This window comes from Sinocyclocheilus anshuiensis, unplaced genomic scaffold (genome assembly GCF_001515605.1).
Source record: "Sinocyclocheilus anshuiensis isolate Anshui unplaced genomic scaffold, SAMN03320099.WGS_v1.1 scaffold1646, whole genome shotgun sequence".
In the NCBI taxonomy this organism is placed as follows: domain Eukaryota; kingdom Metazoa; phylum Chordata; class Actinopteri; order Cypriniformes; family Cyprinidae; genus Sinocyclocheilus; species Sinocyclocheilus anshuiensis.
The window spans coordinates 294,220-313,283 of NW_015547838.1; the positions used below are offsets into that span (position 1 = coordinate 294,220).

At 35.9% G+C, this 19,064-nt stretch overlaps 1 protein-coding gene across 4 annotated transcripts in view; it reads right to left on the bottom strand.

The window, feature by feature from the left end:
• Positions 1 to 19,064, bottom strand: part of LOC107704651 (protein transport protein Sec24B-like) — a 27,609-nt gene that overhangs the window by 5,923 nt on the left and 2,622 nt on the right. For 2 of the 4 annotated variants that reach the window (XM_016507638.1, XM_016507637.1), the window contains exons 2-20: positions 18,941 to 19,064; positions 18,688 to 18,834; positions 17,856 to 17,963; positions 11,987 to 12,070; positions 11,723 to 11,886; positions 11,456 to 11,640; positions 11,222 to 11,324; positions 9,900 to 10,026; positions 9,484 to 9,593; positions 9,298 to 9,410; positions 9,100 to 9,218; positions 8,282 to 8,337; positions 7,885 to 8,091; positions 6,671 to 6,794; positions 6,421 to 6,579; positions 4,061 to 4,234; positions 3,830 to 3,940; positions 1,897 to 2,072; positions 854 to 991 (exon numbers count right to left, since the gene is read on the bottom strand). The exon at positions 18,941 to 19,064 is cut by the window's right edge and continues 488 nt beyond it. In XM_016507638.1, coding sequence (XP_016363124.1) covers positions 854 to 991; positions 1,897 to 2,072; positions 3,830 to 3,940; positions 4,061 to 4,234; positions 6,421 to 6,579; positions 6,671 to 6,794; positions 7,885 to 8,091; positions 8,282 to 8,337; positions 9,100 to 9,218; positions 9,298 to 9,410; positions 9,484 to 9,593; positions 9,900 to 10,026; positions 11,222 to 11,324; positions 11,456 to 11,640; positions 11,723 to 11,886; positions 11,987 to 12,070; positions 17,856 to 17,963; positions 18,688 to 18,834; positions 18,941 to 19,064 — 2,529 coding nt within the window. The remainder of the gene's footprint in view (positions 1 to 853; positions 992 to 1,896; positions 2,073 to 3,829; positions 3,941 to 4,060; positions 4,235 to 6,420; positions 6,580 to 6,670; positions 6,795 to 7,884; positions 8,092 to 8,281; positions 8,338 to 9,099; positions 9,219 to 9,297; positions 9,411 to 9,483; positions 9,594 to 9,899; positions 10,027 to 11,221; positions 11,325 to 11,455; positions 11,641 to 11,722; positions 11,887 to 11,986; positions 12,071 to 17,855; positions 17,964 to 18,687; positions 18,835 to 18,940) is intronic. The other 2 variants (XM_016507639.1, XM_016507640.1) reach the window with 2 other exon arrangements.

Consider the following 19,064-nt stretch of genomic DNA (forward strand, 5'->3'; position numbering starts at 1 on the left):
TATATGATCTATTAATTAACTTTTAAATTAATATATATATAAAACAATAGTAATATTTCTTAATTTTGTTTTAAGATTTTTAGTTATTAATAAAAATATTACTAAAAATAAATTTAGTAAATAATAGCAATTATAATAAACAATAATAGTTAATAATATAAAAATAATTAATATTATTGTCATATTGATATGTAAATCACAACATTTTTGGCCAAAACTCTGTTTAGTTATATAGAACTGCAATAATTTTAAAGCAAGAATGGGTAACACTTTACAATAAGGTAACATTAGTTAATGTTAGTTAATGCATTAATGTAAATTAACTAACAATGATAAATTAACTTGTTATAGTATTTATTAATCTTTGTTAATGTTAGTTAATAAAAATACAGCTGTTCATTTTTAGCTTGTTATCTCATGTCCATTAACTAATGTTAACAGATACTTTTGATTAGTTAATGTGAATTTAAACATTCACCAATAGATTTGACAAAGATGAATAAATGCTTCATATCTGTTTTCATTGTTAGTTCTTTGTTAACGAATGTAAGTTTAGCAATGTTAACAAATGAAACCTTACTATAAAGTATTACTCATCAATGTGTTTGATGTTTGTATTATTGTAGTATGACTATGTTATGTCTTTGCATGATGTCATTTAGGGAGAATTTTTTTTCAGAAAAATAATAATACTTTCGCTAATTAAAGGGCCAGCGCTCCCTGAATAACCTGGGATTAAATCTGCTGCTCAAAGGCTCAATAGTAACAGATGGTGATAAGGAATATTAATCAGTATGGAGGGACTCTACAATCCTGCACCATTATATTCCACACCCGTATGAATGTGCGTTACCTGGTCGGTCATGTTGTCGATGCGGTACAGGTCCGGATGAGCCATGCGCATGATCTGCAGCAGCGGCTGACACTTCAACTCACACATGGAAAACACTCGCTCATCCAGACGGGTGCTGGTGCCAGTCCGCAGAGCTTTCTGAAGGACCAAACACACAACATATGAAGCATGGGCGTTGCTAGGCCATTTTTAGGGGGGCTTTAGGGGTTCTTCAATCCGCTGACCGCAGCGGCGCAGAGCGCACACAAGGTGTGTGTTTATCGGTAGATTGTTATATCTGCATCTGTGCAGTTCTTTGTCATAAATACAGTTTACAAAATGTCATGGGGGAGCAATCGGTTTCCCATCTACTGTAAAGTTTTCGCTGTGTTCACCCCTCATCACACCACAGCTGTTTCCTCCAGCGAAAATGTAACGTTAGACCTTAACACATATGAACGCATACTTTATAAAATGTTGCTATTTTCATTTGAAAATTGAACTTTCAATATAAAACATATTACAGTGCATGTGGCATTAACTACCATACAGTCATGCCCAGAAATTATTGAAGACAGTGACAGACAGTAGGCTACTTGAGCATAGAAAGATGTTTGTATACTTGAGCTAATGAAAGAGGTTTGTACTAGAAATGCAAACAGTAAAGATGTGTGTGTGTGTGTGTGTGTGTGTGTGAGATCAGGAAGACTTGTATTTGGCTTATTCAGTACTCAAATGTTGGAATACTGCAATAGGTTTAGTATACCACCCTAACCTACTAGTCAGACATTATTTTATTTATTTATTTTTTATTATTATACCCTCATTGGGGGCTGAGCCCCCCTAAAATGAAAATCCTAGAATCGCCCCTGATATGAAGTATATCAAATGTTAACAGATTTTTAAAAAACAAACATTTTTACTGCATTCTAAAGATCTGGGGCCTTCTGCCTTGCACTTTTCCCCTACGAAAATACGAAGAATTTGATCCTTTTAATGGCTTTTCAATGACATGTGGTTAGTAGGTGAACCTCTGGTGGCGTATATGCATACAGCGCTCCCACCTGTTTGAGCAGAGCAAGTACATATAGAGGGAAGAGACGCAGGGCGGCAGGGGTGATCAGGCCGGAGGGCTGGATGTTTGAGCCGTTAGCGCGATATGCCGTTAAACAATCCACCACGGCATTAACTAATGCGTCTCTCGCGTCAGACAGACTGGAGGAGATGGAGCGATCGATAGCTGCGAACAGATACAAAGACAGAGACGATGTTTCTAGCAAAGCAAAACAGAAATCAACCTTAATAATCCATAGTGATTATTGTTCCATTTTAACATCATGTTGGTTGAAAATGTATGTCATTAAATTACGTTAAATTAGGTCTGCAACAAATAATCCCTAAATTAAGATGTAAATCAGGGGTCTCCAAACTCCTGCAGAGTTTAGCTCCAACCCTAATTAAACACACCTGAACATAATCAAGATCATACTAGGTCTGCTAATAAAGGTCTTACTAGGCATACTAGAAACTTCCAGGCAGGCGTGTTGAGGCAAGTTGGAGCTAAACTCTGCAGGACACCGGCCCTCCAGGATCAAGTTTGGTGACCCCTGATGTAAATAAAAGTACAACAAATTTTGATTATCGATTTATCTCATCTGCACACTCTGCTTGGAAAACATCTACTTGTCCTGTCACATTTACATTTATGCATTTGGCTGCCGCTTTTATCCAAAGCAGCTTACACTACATTCTGTGTTTGAGATGCGTTGTTCTAACACATAACTTATTTCCATTTTGAAGCTCCCTTTGACATAGGAGCAATTTTTTGGCTAAAATATAATTTTTTTCTTTAATATTTCTTACATTTAAAGTAAGTTCAAAATTGTATTTTCTTATGAGAACAGTCACAGTTTACACGGAGTAAATTAATGACAAAAGTCTTTAAAAAAGAAACGCGTGTTGAATTACAGTCACTGAAAAAAATGCATTGCATTAACAATGCTTGCATTTTAATGCATTGTATTTTCAGGGCTTGCATTTTACGGTTCTGAAATTCAACTTGGTTGTATATTTAAGCTGTGAATATTTCCAAAAAAATAAATTAATTAAATTAAATTAATTAAATTAAATAATAATAATTATTATTTATTTATATATATACACACATACACACACACACACACACACAAAATGCACACACAAAATGCACACACACACACACACACACACACACACACACACACACACACACCAACAGCCGCTTGCGCCACCTGCTGGTGAGCGACTGACAGCAGCTGAGATCATGCATCGGTGCTCTACTGCTATTCCTGCAGGTCCCGGATGTGCAATGCTGAATATTCTTCCGAATTTGAACCACTGAATTTGTAGAAGCAAATTTGTAAAGCAAAATAAAATGGACCGAAAACTGCTTGCCAAATATTATAGGTGGTGTTTCAAGAACACTTAATGCAATGCATTTTTTTTTTATTATTGCATTTCAACTGTGCCAATTTTGTCTAAACTTTTGTTATTAATTTACTTCCATATTACACAGAGTATAAATGTAATATGTTTAAATAAGTGAATGTATGCTCCTCCAACATTGTACCAGTAAACATTGAGTCTGTACTTTTGTTTCTTTATTATTTTTTACAATCTTTATCAACTTTTACTTTCAAAAAGTAAGTTTAAATGCTATTTTTTTTTTTGCACATAGCCTACATAAGATACATTCACTGTAAATAATGGATTAAAAAGTATTTTTAATTCAAACGACTGTTTTTTTAATAATCATTTTAACATTAATTTGGGGGGAAAAAATCAAAATAATCTTTAGTTGCAGTCCTACTATAAATGCATACAATACATATATATAATAATACATACAACACATACATACTAGAAACACAATATATACATACTAGCAACAGGACACTGTGCACAAAGTATTGACATAATATACTGCAATTAAAATGTCAGTGTGTATGTTCTACTCACCCATGTTGGCCAGCAGGCATGTGATGGCCTGGATATCGGCTCCAGCAAACACTTCACTCAACTGACTGACCACCGGCAGACACAGAGTGTGCACTCGGATTCTACGTTTCCCTGTCAATCAAAAACGCATACCAATCAAAGGGAAATCCTACTCAGTTTGTGGGAGTGGTCTGACGTTCTAAACACGTCAAAAATGCTCTCTTTTTTTGATTAGTGTCAATGCTTGATTACCTTTGCTTGATGTGTAAAGAAGAGCTGCCTGAAAACAAGCAAGTGACGTATCAGCTAAACTCCCCTCAATGGACATCTGCACAGCGAAGCCAGAGTCCGGGTTCACGTTGGCCAAAGAGAGCAAATCAGTAGAGCGCACAAAGAAGTTGCCATGGAAAGTGTGGATGGACAAGCCTATTGACCAATCAGAGAAAGTGTCATTAAAAAAAAAAGATATGAAATCACAGGGCCCTACAGATACTGGTTAATGGAAGTGTCAATCAAAGCAACTGTGGCAGCAGGGCCGTGCAGAGACCTTTGGAGGGGCAGGTGCTCATAAGTATAAAAGGGGCACATGGAGCACGGCTTTTAATAGGGCTGTGCTCCTTGCTGACACGTGTATCGAAACGGATGGCTCTGTATTGATAGCAGCAAATGCCGTGACGCAGTTTTGAAAAAAAAACACAGAACAGAAAAGACCATTTTAAGTTTAAAAGTTAAAGACATTTTTCTTTGCACCTCTTAATCACTCTGGAATTAGAAATAGAATTATATTAGGCCTATTATTATTATTATTATTGAGTTTACAGGGTATGGTGGTTTTGATGTTGTAAACACTACTGTTGTTGTTGTAAAAAAAAATATTTCTGTCTTATTTAAAATAGAATTATATTCTAATCCTGTTCTGAATTTATTCAATTTATTTTTTGAATTATAATGATAATAAAATCAGGATTGATAAGTATAAATCGGAGGATGAGAAAATCAGTATACGCCTGTTTTATCAGTGTTGTGAAAATAATTTTTAAGGCACTCTACGTTTTTTAAATAAATAATGTAATAATATAAGTTCAAAGTAATAGTTTTTAGTCAGATAACAAAGACAAGACCCCTCGACGCCCTTTTCCCAATCAAACAGCAAGAACGAAAGAGAACAGGCACCTTTGTTTATATTGCTGTGTGTAGAACGTTAGCCTGCATTTTTAATATTTAATAAATATTTCATTTTAGCAAAATGTAAATTCGTCCCCTGCATTTTATCCGGGCAGGTGTGTTAACTTAGAGGTTTCTAGATTTAAATCTGGATTTATATTCAAAGAGACAATATCAATAGTCTATGCATGACCTGACGTTTTATTCCTATCCAAAATGAGATGTGAATATAAGGAGTGCATGTTTCATTCATACTCGAAGCCAGAGGGCACTCTAACGCATCCCAATCAAACAGCAAGAACGAAAGAGAACAGGCACCTTTGTTTATATTGCTGTGTGTAGAACGTTAGCTGCATTTTTAATATTTAATTTTAGTGAAATGTAAATTCGTCCTCTGCACTTTATTCGGGCAGGTGTGTTCACGTAGAGGTTTCTAGATTTAAATCTAGATTTACATTCAATGAGACAGTATAGATGGTCTATGCATGACCTGACGTTTTATTCGTATCCAAAATGAGGAGAAGTAAATATCTGGATGCAGTGTAGGCCTATGTTTAATTCATACTTGAAGCCGGAGGGCGCTCTTGTGCAGAAAGTCCAAAACAGACTCCGAGAAGGAATGACTTACGACCTGCAGGAAATCCCTAATATGGACAAAAACATCCAGCTATGCTGTAGCTGAGCTGAATAAAAAGCAGAAAAAACATGAAGACAATAAACGTACGATTGCGAAAATATACGGTTTATGTGTGTTTTTCAAGTTATCTCCAGGTAATAAATAAACTATATGATTAATGCGGATTACATATAATAAATGACTGACATATCATTTAAGAAACTATAGAATATATTTCCTGCCTTATTCTGTGATGAAAATGGGGACAAGGTGCTCGTAGTAGCCTTTATAAACCGATCATAAAATTATCATTAGGAAAATATTGAACAAAAATATTACAGCCCCTTGCTGCAGCTAACCTTACTTCCACAGGCTACAAACAGCAATATAAACAACAGCTGTGTATGCTCTCTTCACGCCGTTCTAGTAAAATAATAATAATTTAATAATATAAGTTTACAAGCACACCGCTCCGCTGAGAACTCCACTTACCGGCAACCGCGGACGTTATGAAGGCATCCGGGTAGTGCGCTAAATTAAAGGTGTCTGAACGTGACATCCCAGATGAGATCGCAACGTCGAGAAAAGGTCATCATCATGTGGATAATTTTATTTACGGCTAAATTATTATTCATTAATTTTACTAATAGTTAGATTGGGCAGGTCTTCACAAAATGGCGTTTAATTACAAAAAAAATAAAATTGCCTTGACAAAAGGGCACTTTGGGCATTAAGGGGAAAAGGGGCAGGTGCTCAAGCACCCACCGCACCCCCCTCTGCACGTGCCTGTGTGGCAGTGTCAATCAAAGCTCGTGTATCTCCACCTCCTTACCTTTGGTGCATCTGATCCTCATGACGGCTTCAAATCCGATCTTTCTGGTAAGGTATCGCTGCAGATCTTTCTGGAATTTCTGGCTCTGCGCGGTATTGTGAACATGATGGAAGGACGGGTAGTAAAAGACACTGCCGGCTGAGTATTTGGACACACATGCTGCACAAGAAGAAAAAAAGATCTTGTTTCACAACTTTAGGGCACATATAACTAAGAGCTGAGAAAGAACATTAAGTGTGTGCATGTGTACCTAAAGAAGCCAGGTCTGAGTACTGGGAGCTCAGTAAGAACAGATCCACTCCAATCTGCTGTCCAGAACAGTCCAGAGCCAGTTTCTTGTAAAAGTCTGTAGCAGGACCCAAGTGCTGGACATTCTGAACACAAACAAGCCAACAAAAACTCTCAAAGCACAGAAACATTCACTGAATCATAATTAAGTATCTGTAATTTTTTTTTAAATCACAATAAAACATCTAAGATACTTTTAGTTAATTAAACAGGAACACATTTAACTGCCAAACAGGGTAATTGCAATTTTAAAATACTCAAGACATGTTTTATTGAACATATACATGTGTTTCGAAACTGGCTTATGTAGTAATATATCAATATTGGTTGATATTGGATTTTGCTTATATAATAATAATGTAGTTAAAGAAAGGCAACAAAAAGATTATTGTGCTGATACTAGTTAAATTGAGTGAGTTAATGTTTGTTTTTTTCTTCACAGAGAGAAGCCAGAAGAGTTTGTTGAATTAAATTCCAGACACAGTTTTACTGAGTAATGAAAATACCAATAATATCCAAAAAACAAACAAAAACCCAAAACTCTTTAAAACAAAACACTCTTTAAAAAAAGGTATATAATGCAGGACCTTTAATTTTGAACAAGTCTGAAATACACAGACTTCCAGCTGCTCATTTAAAATCATAAGCAAGATAAAATATCTAGTCCTAAAACCATTTACAACATAATACAATCTTATCACCATAAAGTAAACACTGTCATAATTCATCAAAGGCAGATCATAAAGACTCGCTTGGCATAAATGCGTGGTATTAAATAATTGTGAACTGCATAACAGCGCCACGTTTTGACTTTGAACATGCAGTGCACACATTTATTTAATGGAATCATGAACTTTTAAGTTTAATAGTTTAATATAAAGCCAATTTATGTTAAACATAAATAGTTTTTCCGTCCCAAAATTTAAGACCCCTTAAGACTTTTGTTATACTATTTAAGAAATTTAATTTAGTCTAAACTGAATTTAGGACTTTTTAAAGAAACTCATGACTTCAACAACTTGGTAGGGCCAATTTCTTTGCTGGTAAATGTGAATTCTCTTATAACTTGTTGAAAAACTTTACATGTTCCAATCACTGAGCAGCCACTCATATGAATGTTTGCATTTATGCATGATCAGGGTCTGTTTAAGTTGAATGATGATTCAGGAGCATTACCTTGGTGCTGGATCTGAGGTTGGGGTCTTCCCGTGACTGCAGGAGTCCAGCGCCGAGGGTGGGCAGCTGGGTCTGAAACACGGATACCCGGCCTCCTGTTGGGCACATGAGTTTATACGCCGCCTGCAGAGCCGGACCCAGAGCGCTCTGAGTCTCGCGCGTGTGCGTGAACATCCCCGGCAGCGCGTTCAGCAGGTCCTTCACCAGCTGCGAGCACATGCACAGACACACTTTCTGTCAGATAACGCAGCTGCAAAAATGGTGTCACATATCAAAGCTTGTGTGATACAGAGACAAAAGATGAAGCCGGGAAATGGGAACACAAACACATCTGACCTCACACACACAGAGATAAAAGGTCTTAAAATACAGACAGAGAGAACGATAAGATTCCAACCTCTTTACTCTCTTTGAGATTCACCAGCAGATTGTCGTGTGTTGGGATGAAGACATCTAAGAGAATCAAAAACAAACATCTCTCAATCACTCAGATGCAATGCAATGTTCTGTAGGCCTGTTATGAATGCACAATAAAAAAAGCCAATATATCCTTGTGTGATTAATAAACCACAAAACTGCAATGCAATTAAATGAAATAATATCTGTATGTTGCATGCTTTGTGAAAGCATGGTGCTTTTTGTTTTCAGGGATATACACATATTTCAAGTATAGTTTGACCAAAACATGCTTAATTTGACGACAAAAAGGAATTGCTTGCTAGTTAACCCTTTAACTACTTCTAGTGTCTTGATATTGAAGCAGCAGCAGCAGCAGCAATATGAGATTATATTCTATATATCTTATTGCAGAGCAAATCGCAAAATGTGAAAATATTGATTTCTGACCAAATCCTGTTGCAAATGCAGAATCATTAGACAGGAAATTTTCAGATATCACAAATTTAGATAAATAATAAATAAGTAATACTATAATAGTAATATTTTATTTTATATATACACCCACAATACACATACAAATATAATACATTAAATAATATTATACATATACAATAAAAGTGGTTTGTCGAGTAAAGACAAGATATGAAATTTTAGTATAATATAACATATCTTGTGTGAAAGTGGCTATTATCAATCAAAACTGGCCAATTTGCAGCTACAAAACATTGCTGATTAATTAAATGAAAGTCACTCTTAATGTGCAAAGCCAAAATCGGTGAACAGAGAAAGAAAAGTAAGAGAATCAGACAGGATTACCATCAATATCAGACACCACCAGCATCTGAGGCTGAGAAAGACCCTCCTGCAGGTTATAAAAGTGGACGGTGCTGTCAAACGTCACAAACCCGATGCGTGTACGAGTATCTCCGGGCAACCTGAGAGAGAAACATGCATGCGTAGTCACATCTGAGGTGTGTGACACTCAGAAACATTTCATCAGCTGTTATATCTCACTTTTCTAGGTTGTCCAGCAATGACTGGCAAAACACATTCAAGTAGCCTGACTCCACAGCATTATGAGACACATCCAACACAAACAGGTACACAGCAGGCTGAGGAGGCCGAAGCTGGAGACAGAAAACAAAGGAAATAAAATGCAATCATAGCATTAAAGTTCTTTGAAGACGGGAAAACACTCACCATGTAATCAGAGGAAGCGATGAACTCCACTGTTGAATTCTGGACCTCTGGTCTCTTGTGAGGCTCACCATATGAACGAGTTACAGGATTATACATAAACTCATCAGGGACTGATTGAAAAGACGACAGTTTATCAGAACATAACGAACCCCTCAAGAACATGTTAATGTGAGAAAACAATTTATTTTAGAGAATTTAATCGTAACTTATGGTACAATAACTGTCAATAACTATCATTTAACAACACATTTGCATGTTCACGGTTCTCTAATGTCAGTTAATGGTCACATAACATGCAGGCAAACAAATAAAACATTTAATCTTTTTTATTAAGGAAATTTTATTAATTTCCTTCATTAACCCCAGTTTGAGAAATCCTAAACCAGACTAACCAAACACAATTGTAAGACTCTTACCATCATTGACTCTGTAACACAGATTACGCTTCCACCTGCGCTGATCCAGAAACGAAACAAAAGGGTTTATATATGTCCGACATGAACGACAACGAACTATAGTGTTAGAGGTGATGACTGGTAACTGCTGCAGAGACAAAGAGAGAGAGAGAGAGAGAGAGCGTTAATGAAGAGAGAATTAAATCTGCACTATCATGTTCTAATGTTGTCAGTAAAGCTCTAGATAAGACAGTATGACACCCGTTTATGACACCGTTATCTGTAATTCAGACGGTTTCATATCAAAACCTGATAAAAACTGTTTACCCTCATGTGGGAACTCAAGAGTGAAGTTTACTAAAATATATGAAATGGGATAATGTGTCCATGATGGTACTTTCACAACTATGACAATCTTGATTCAATTGATAATCTTCAATTGATAAGCCAAAAACCATCCAATCAATAGGTCTGTCCAACATACTTTACAGTTCAAGCCTCTTATGCTTGTTTATTTGATCAAATACACAGCAAAAACTGTAATATTGTGAAATATTTTTATTATTTAAAATAACTGTTTTCTATTTAAATATATTGTAAAATGCAATTTATTCCTGTGATAGCAAAGCTGAATTTTCAGCATCATTACTCCAGTTTTCAGTGTCACATGATCCTTCAGAAATCATTCTAATATTCAGATTCGCTGCTCAAGAAACATTTCTGATTATTATCAAAGTTGAAAACAGTTGTGCTGCTTTCTGTGGAAAGAGTGATAATTCTTTTCCAGGATTCTTTGATGAATAAAAAGTTCAAATGAACAGCCTTTATTTGAAATTTTTGTAACATTATAAATGCATTTAATGTCAATTTAATGCATACTTAGTGAATCATTCATTTAAAAAAATATTTTTGAATTTTAGTGTACATCTAGAACTATTACACAGTACATCAACCAGACTAGTGCTGGGCGGTATACCGGTTCATACCAAATACCGGTGTTTATTTTTGTTATGATACGAATTTTTAAAATACAGCAATACCGGTAAAAGTATGTCGCTTAAACAACGTTCGGAACGCGACACTGTTTGAAAGGGGTCCCTTTTCACTGTTGCAAGCATTCAGTTGGCCGCACTGCAGCCGACTCGTCAATAAATCAGTACAAAACAGCGTTTCCTAGCACCTGTCGCTTACTGATTGTTTGGGGTCATACATGAAAAAAAATACCGTCATGTACCGTGAAACCGGTATAATTTTGAAAAATACCGTGATATAAATTTTTGGTCATACCGCCCAGCACTAAACCAGACCATGATTTGTGTTTGATTTGTGCTTTCTGCTCCTACCGTTAAATCCCTGAAGGGATGCAGCAGTAATCCAAGAGGCAGACGAGCTTTATTCAACAGCGCTTGAGTCTGAGGAATGTTAGTGAGTGTACAGCGAAAAGTGCTGGAAGAGAAAGCCAGAGAAAGAAAGAGAAACTGTTAAACAAAAACAAAGCTGCTTCTCTGTCTGCACCTGTTGTGTGAAACCACAACCTCCTACAAACACAAACACGTGTGTCATCTCTCTGCTCTTACTCGGGGCTGCAGTTGACCTTGCGCAGGTCATTGCTCAGGTTGGGCTCAGGTGGAGGTGTGTATTTGGGAGGAAGGATGTTTCTCTCCTGGAGTAGATTCACGGGTCTCAAGGTTTCAGCCTCCAGTTCAGAAACGCCGCCGAGGCCTCCTAACGCTGATGACAGCTCAGACAGAGACGGGAAAGGCTACAAAAACACAAACACAGCCATTTTATAAACCTCTGCCTAAATGACACAGACTTTCTGAATCACAAACTAGTGTCAATACCTGCGAGTACGGCTGGTATCCTGGTGGGTTGTACCCTCCATGAGAGGGGGAGGAGTCTGGTCTGGGGGCGGGGTTTTGTTGGTAAGCAGGATGCATGGTTGGATAATTGTATCCGAAGGGTGGAGCTTGTTTGGCAGGAACACTAGTTGGAGGAGCTGCAAGATCTGATTGAAGAAAGAGAGAAAGCCAATGAATGTGTGTTGGCAAATCATTCAAGAGTAGATCTGGCATGGAGATGTCTTAGTGAGCATTGTAATGATGTACCCGAATAACCGCCGCCCTCTACATACTCATAACTGTTGGGAACCGGAGAGGCGCTGCCTGTTGTTGTAGACGAGCTGTCTCCACCTGTGAGAGTTTACAAACACACAGGCAAGAGGCATGTGTAGTTTAGGACTGTTCTCATTTAGATGCACACAAGTAAATGACTCAAAAACTCAGGAATGCATACTTTTGAACTATGGTAAATTGATATGGTATTTCACCAAATTTTTCGATACTGATTCAGCAGCTTAATTTTTTTTATTTTTATTTTTTTGCAGAGGTCTCTGTGTGGCATATTATGTACAGAAATAATATGCATATTCAACACTGTTCAAAAGTTTGGGGTCAGTGAAGAATTTTTTATAGCACATAATATGGAACATAAAAGAAGATAATTTGAGAAACATCTATTTTTTTAGTATTTTTTGTTAATGCAATGAAAGTCATTGGTAACCAAAACAGCTTTGTTACCAACGGTCTTCAAAATAAAACTCCCAGCAGGTGGCGTTAAATGTCTTCATGAGTCATTCATTCATTCGATTCGTTCAAACAGATGATTCATTCAGGAATAAAGTAAACGGCTCTCTCTATCAATGGGCCTTAGAATCATTGGCTCACACGATTCGTTCAAAACGAGGATTCATTCAGAAACTAAACACCGCCGTGCTGCTCGGAAACGTACAACAATAAATGGCTTTATAGGTAATATTTTCGTTGGCAAAATTGAGCAAAAACACACAATATTAACTTCTTTACTGAACTGTTGTATAAAAATCACATTTGCACTCTTGCTTTTTGTGCAAAAACAGCACTCGTGTTATTTTGCTCTCGCTGCTCGTTTGATATCGCTTATTGTGATATAAATATGAGACAAAAACTTATACAGGACCATTTTTGCCCAAATATCATGAATTTTTTTGGCATTTGTGAATAGTGATTAGCCACTGAAACCAGTAACAATCTTCATTTCATGAACCATATCAGACAGAGAAAAACCCCTCAAACACCTACCCAAATCCACCCAGAACACACTCCACTGCTCTCATGATGTGTATGCAATTTAAAGCTAAATTTACCATTTACTCTCTGATATTCAGTGATATTACAGAATCAGGACTCTTAGAGAAGACAATAATCCTCAGAAGAGCTTAACCTAACACTAATCCTCCATAACCCAACTGAAACCATAATAGACCAGAGAGAGAGAGAGACGGGCTTTGATTGGCTAAGCGATGGTTATCCTGTGCTCAATCTACTACCTCACTGGATCAGCAGCCTGAACTCAAGAACAGATTGAGAATGAAACATCCACACGGAACATAAGTTGACACATTAAATTTTAGTTTGGGTGCATGAAAAAAAAAAAAAAAAAAAATGCAAGAAGTCCAAGAAAGGAGCTATTTCACTCAACGAGGATGATGAAACCTCTGGAGTGTGTGATGAATTGGTAGCAGGCTAAAACATGACAGATCCAAACTCCCCATGAGAAAACACAGCACCCCAACACACACTTCATAATGAAGTGCTAAAAATACAATCTGCCCACAACACTCTCACACACTTCTGTAGGAAGCAGGAGCAAACAGGGTTACTAAGATTACCAGTCCATTATGAAGACTGAAAAGGTGCCAGAGCTTATACAGCGATTCCGGAAAACTCTTAGATCTGGCCAAATCTGCACTGACTTCAGAGCTGAATGATGATATTACAGTGTTGCTAGAAAACCCAGCCAAAAACAAATTTTAAGATCAAAGAAAATTTAAATCAGCATCATCAGGGGTTATTTAAAAATACTCACAGCAGTCAAAAAGTTTAGAATTAAGATTTTTTATATTTTTGAAAGAAGTCTCTTCTGCTCACCAAGGCTGCATTTATTTGATCAAAAATACAGTAGAATTGTGAAATATTATTACCATTTATAGGAACTGTAATATATTTTCAAATGTAATTTATTCCTCTGATGGTAAAGCTGAACTTTCAGCATCATTACTCCAGTCTTCAGTGTCACATGATCCTTCAGAAATCATTCTAATATGCTGATTTGCTGCTTCATTTTTATTAATTATTATTGGTACTCAATTAATAACAATAGTTCTTATTTTCAATAGTTAAAACTAGGGCTGGGCAATAAATCAATATCAATATGTATCACGATATAATTTTTTTCAATAACGGTGTTATGATTTTTAAACACATTTCCGATATTTCGATATACATTACCAGTGTTTCCTATACATTGATTTATTTGTGGCGTTTGACTTCACTGAATAAACATGAGCACTGCACGTTTCAAAATCAAAACGCGGCGCGGGTGTTTTATATGAATGTATCTCTGAAGGGAACCGACTGTCTTCAGAAAAGTTTCGATGGCATTTTTATTTGATCTGATAAAGAAGCGTTCATGAGCGGAGCTGCTTTGATTACAGCAGTTACTGGGGAAACCGCTAGTTCTACCGCTCTCAAAGCGCCTCCTGCTGGCAGACAATCAGTTTGCAGTTTCAATAATAAGCCCGTCTCCAGCAACGTTTTTGTTTTTGCTTAATTTTTTGTTTTCTTCAGCAACTCAGAGCACTTTTCATATTCTTTATCCTGGCTGAAGCACATTTGTTTCAATCTATAAGAATAATCAGCCTACACTACCAGTCAAAAGTTTTTGAACAGTAAGATTTTTATTGTTTTTTTTAAAGAAGTCTCTTCTGCTCTCCAAAACTGCATTTATTTGATCCAAAGTACAGCAAAAACAGTAAAATGTTGAAATATTTTTACTATTCAAAATAACTGTTTTCTATTTGAATATATTTTAAAATGTAATTTATTGCTGTGATCAAAGCTGAATTTTCAGCATCATTACTCCAGTCACATGATCCTTCAGAAATCATTCTAATATGCTGATTTGCTGATTATCAATATTTAAAACAGAAATTATAGGAATTATAAGAAATTAATACTTTTATTTAGCAAGGATGCTTTACATTGATCAAAAGTGATGATAAAGACATTTATAATGTTACAAAATATTTCTATTTCAGATAAATGCTGTTCTTCTGAACTTTCTATTCATCAAAGAAACCTGAAAAAATTCTATGCTGTTTTCAAGAAATTAATAAATGTTTTTTGAGTAGCAAATCAGAATATTAGAATGATTTCTGAAGGATCATGTGACTGGAGTAATGATGCTAAAAATTGAGCTTTGAAATCACAGGAATAAATTACATTTTAAAATATTTCCAAATAGAAAAATTATTTTAAATAGAAAAAATATTTCAAAATGTTACTGTTTTTGCTGTATTTTGGATCAAATAAATGCAGGCTTGGTGAGCAGAAGATAATTCTTTAAAAAACATTAAAAATCTTACTGTTCAAAAACTTTTGACTGGTATGTTAGCCTATAGTTTGAAGTTAAAGATATTAATAATTAATAAGGTGAATCTGAGATGTTTATTTGACAGTGATTTCACATTTCTTGTTTGTATGAAGGCTAAATACAAATAAAAGGTGAACATTAATTTATTTGTGCTGTTTTTTTCTAAAAAATTAAATAGTTTTATAGGAAGAGATTTCATAGACTAATTTCATAGGCAAATTAATTTTTCATAAGTTTGTAGGTACAGACATCTGTTGTGGGTGTTCTTGGCAGTTTTTATGAGGCTTTTTTAAATAGTGTTCATATCGATATCTGAATTATATCGTATCGACCAAAATTAAGAAATATATCGTGATATAAATTTAGGCCATATCGTCCAGCCCTAGTTTAAGTTTTTACTACTTAATATTTTTGTGGAAAACCTAACACTTTTGTTTTTTTTATTCTTTGATGAATAGAAAGTTCAAAAGAGCATCATTTATTTGAAACAGAAATATTTTGTAACATTATAAATGCCTTCAAGGTCCCTTTTGATCAATTTAATGCATTCTTGCTGAATAATAGTAATGATTTCTTTCTAATTAAAAAAATAATAAATCTCACCCCAAACTTTCGAATGCAGTGTATCATAGTTTCCACAAAAATATTAAGCCATAAAAGCTGTTTTCAACATTGATAATAATCAGAAATGTTTCTTGAGCAGCGAATCAGCATATTAGAATGATTTCTGCAGGATCATGTGACACTGAAGACTGGAGTAATGATGTTGAAAATTCAGCTTTGACTCAAAGGATTGCACTTTAAAACATTAAAATAGGAAGCAGTTATTTTAAATTGTAATATCACGATATTGCTGTTTTTCCTGTATTTTGATCAAATAAATACAGCGAGTGTGTTTGTGCGTGTGACTCTCAGACGAATGGCATGAAGAGCTCGGGGAAGTAGAGACACATTTCTCATCATTCCTGAAACCGGTTCCGTGAGAAGGGTTTTTGATATCAACATTTTGACAACAACTACTGTACTTCAGGTCTGAGGATAAGAAGAAAAAATGCGATGGGGAGAGGGGAAGAGATCGGGACCCTCAGGGGCCGAATGCTGGCAGTGAGTGTGCATGTCTGTACAAGATGTTTTAGGAGTTTGTGTGTGTGCTTACATAAAGGCATTTGTATGTGCAAGTAAAAAGGGCATATCAGGATAGTATTGAATGCCTGAATATGTATATATATGATATCCAACTTTATCCTCATGTAAAGCGATATATTCTATCTCAACTGGCTGACTTTTTTTGTTGCAAAATGTAACTATATTATCACACCACTCTGTTCGTTCAACTTTATCCCCATATATACAGTATGTAGGGATATATACTAAATAGCAAATCTCAACTGTTTGATTGCTTGTATCATCACAAAATTTAACTATATCACTGTTCAGCTCTAATCTGCTAAATGCGACTAAAGGGCATGAAGATGTTAAGATAACATAAACATTTTAATTTCCAATAACCATATTAATTTCCACAACAATAACTGGACACCATTTGTTGAATTTCCTTCCTTAATTCATGTATTCTAGAAATGACAATATGACAATTCGGAGCTATTCATGTTTTTAGACTCATTATTGTTTTCCATGACAAAAAGATCCATGTACAGTTTTATTGTTACTGACAGAACATCACATTAATATTCAGTGTTGGGGAAAGTTACTTTTAAAAGTAATGCATTACAATATTGCGTTACTTCCTAAAAAAACAGTAGAACGCAGAAGAATACAGTTCAACACTCTTCAGCAATAAAAGAAGAAGAATTGTTAGTTTATCTTGTGTAATTTTTGCCTAGTATGGTTGAATAGGATCATCGAAGGTCAGCAGCAAATTGGTTAAAGGGGTCATATGATGCTGCTAAAAAGAACATTATTTTGTGTATTTGGTGTAATGAAATGTGTTTAAATCTGATTACGTATCTTACGTTACTTGTAATGCGTTACCCCCAACACTGTTAATATTAAAGTATTCTATCAATATTTTATCACATTAACTCACCACTATAATCTCTTGCAAATACTAAACATTATATATACACACACATATATATATATATATATATATATATATATATTATAAATACTTATTTAAATATTCATTAGCAAATACTATGCAGTACGCTAGTAATCATTTCAAAGGTGTTTGTGTACACTTGAAGAAGCTCAGTGAAGGTCATCAGAAAAGCAAGATGAACACACACAACAAGAACACAGACTGTAGGAACGTGTGTGTTTATGGGAATTTGTAGACTTCAAGTGAATGAATAACTGGCAAGAATGAGACATGATACTTGAGGAGCAGTTAAAGACAGCAGAACGTGTGTATATTCATGTACGTTAATCATTTTAAACAGGAGGCGTAGGGATGGAAAAAGACAGAAATCTGGGATGGATTGATGAAGGAACATCAAAGTGAGAAAGTGAGGTGAGTGGATGAATGAAAAAGCGAAAGCAGACCTGCTTCTTCATCCTCCTCATCTTCCTCATGGTCAGAACTGGATGAGGAGTGATCGCCCGCGGCCGAGCTAACAGCGCTATTCACCCCACGGTCACCGTACAGCAGCCCTGAAATACAGCAACCATCAGAGACAACAGACGGGTTGAGTACAGAGAGAGAGGACAAGAACTGAGCTGGAGTTTGTGCTTCTCCTACCCAAATCACACAAGGACACTAACATGATCTGAAAACTAATGACACATGGTGTACGAACAGAAAAAAAGCAAAGAAACAGATGAACGAGTGAGAAAAGCAAGCAGAATCATAAGACAGACTCTCTGTGTTGACATGTAAGAAACAAAGCACATGTTTTGCTAAAGAATCATCAGAAGAGATGAGACCTGTCAGGAATGACACCAACAATCATAATGATGACTGCAACAACGAATCCATGAAAATACACAATGAAAACAGCTGACAATGACACTTTACAGCACTAAGGCAGTTTTTTTTTTTTCAAAATCTGAATTTTTAAAAAAAATTTATATTGCCCACCCCTAATCCTCATCATCATTCATACTGATATATAATCATAAAATGTTTGCCCAAATTGTGCAGCCCAGCAAACCTGGTGTTTTTTTTTTTCTTAAATGCCTTTTAAAATTGCAAGTTTTATCAGAAAAATGGTTTTATATATAAAGATAAAATTAAAACAATGGACATGAATTAACTATCAACATATTTCAAGTACTAATCAGCAAAACAATAAAAAAAGACACGCAAGTAATGTCAAAATACAGTCTACTGAAAGAAATGACAGTCAATTCAGGTATGAAAGTGGATCGTTTGTACCTGGATGGTGTCGTGGTGAGGAATGCACAGAGGTGCCTGGCGTTCCTGAGGGTGGCCTCTCTTTATCAGGGCCCTGTGTGATGGGAGGGGCTGCGGCGTAATGATGGCTCATGGGATTGTGGAGGTTTTGGTCATAGTGTTGTTGAACTAGAGATACATGGGATAATACACAATCAATAAAACTGATCCAAGCATGTTACATGTGTTTGATTCCATTCTGTTGCATGAACTTACATCATGAATTCAAACCGACCTGCATTTGATTGGCCGTTGACAGTGGCTGTTTGGCTGAGAGGCGGGGCTCCATAGCCCAGGTGAGCTAGTGTGGGCGTGGTCCCGATCCCTTGAGAACACTGTTGCAAAGAACTCTGGGTCGG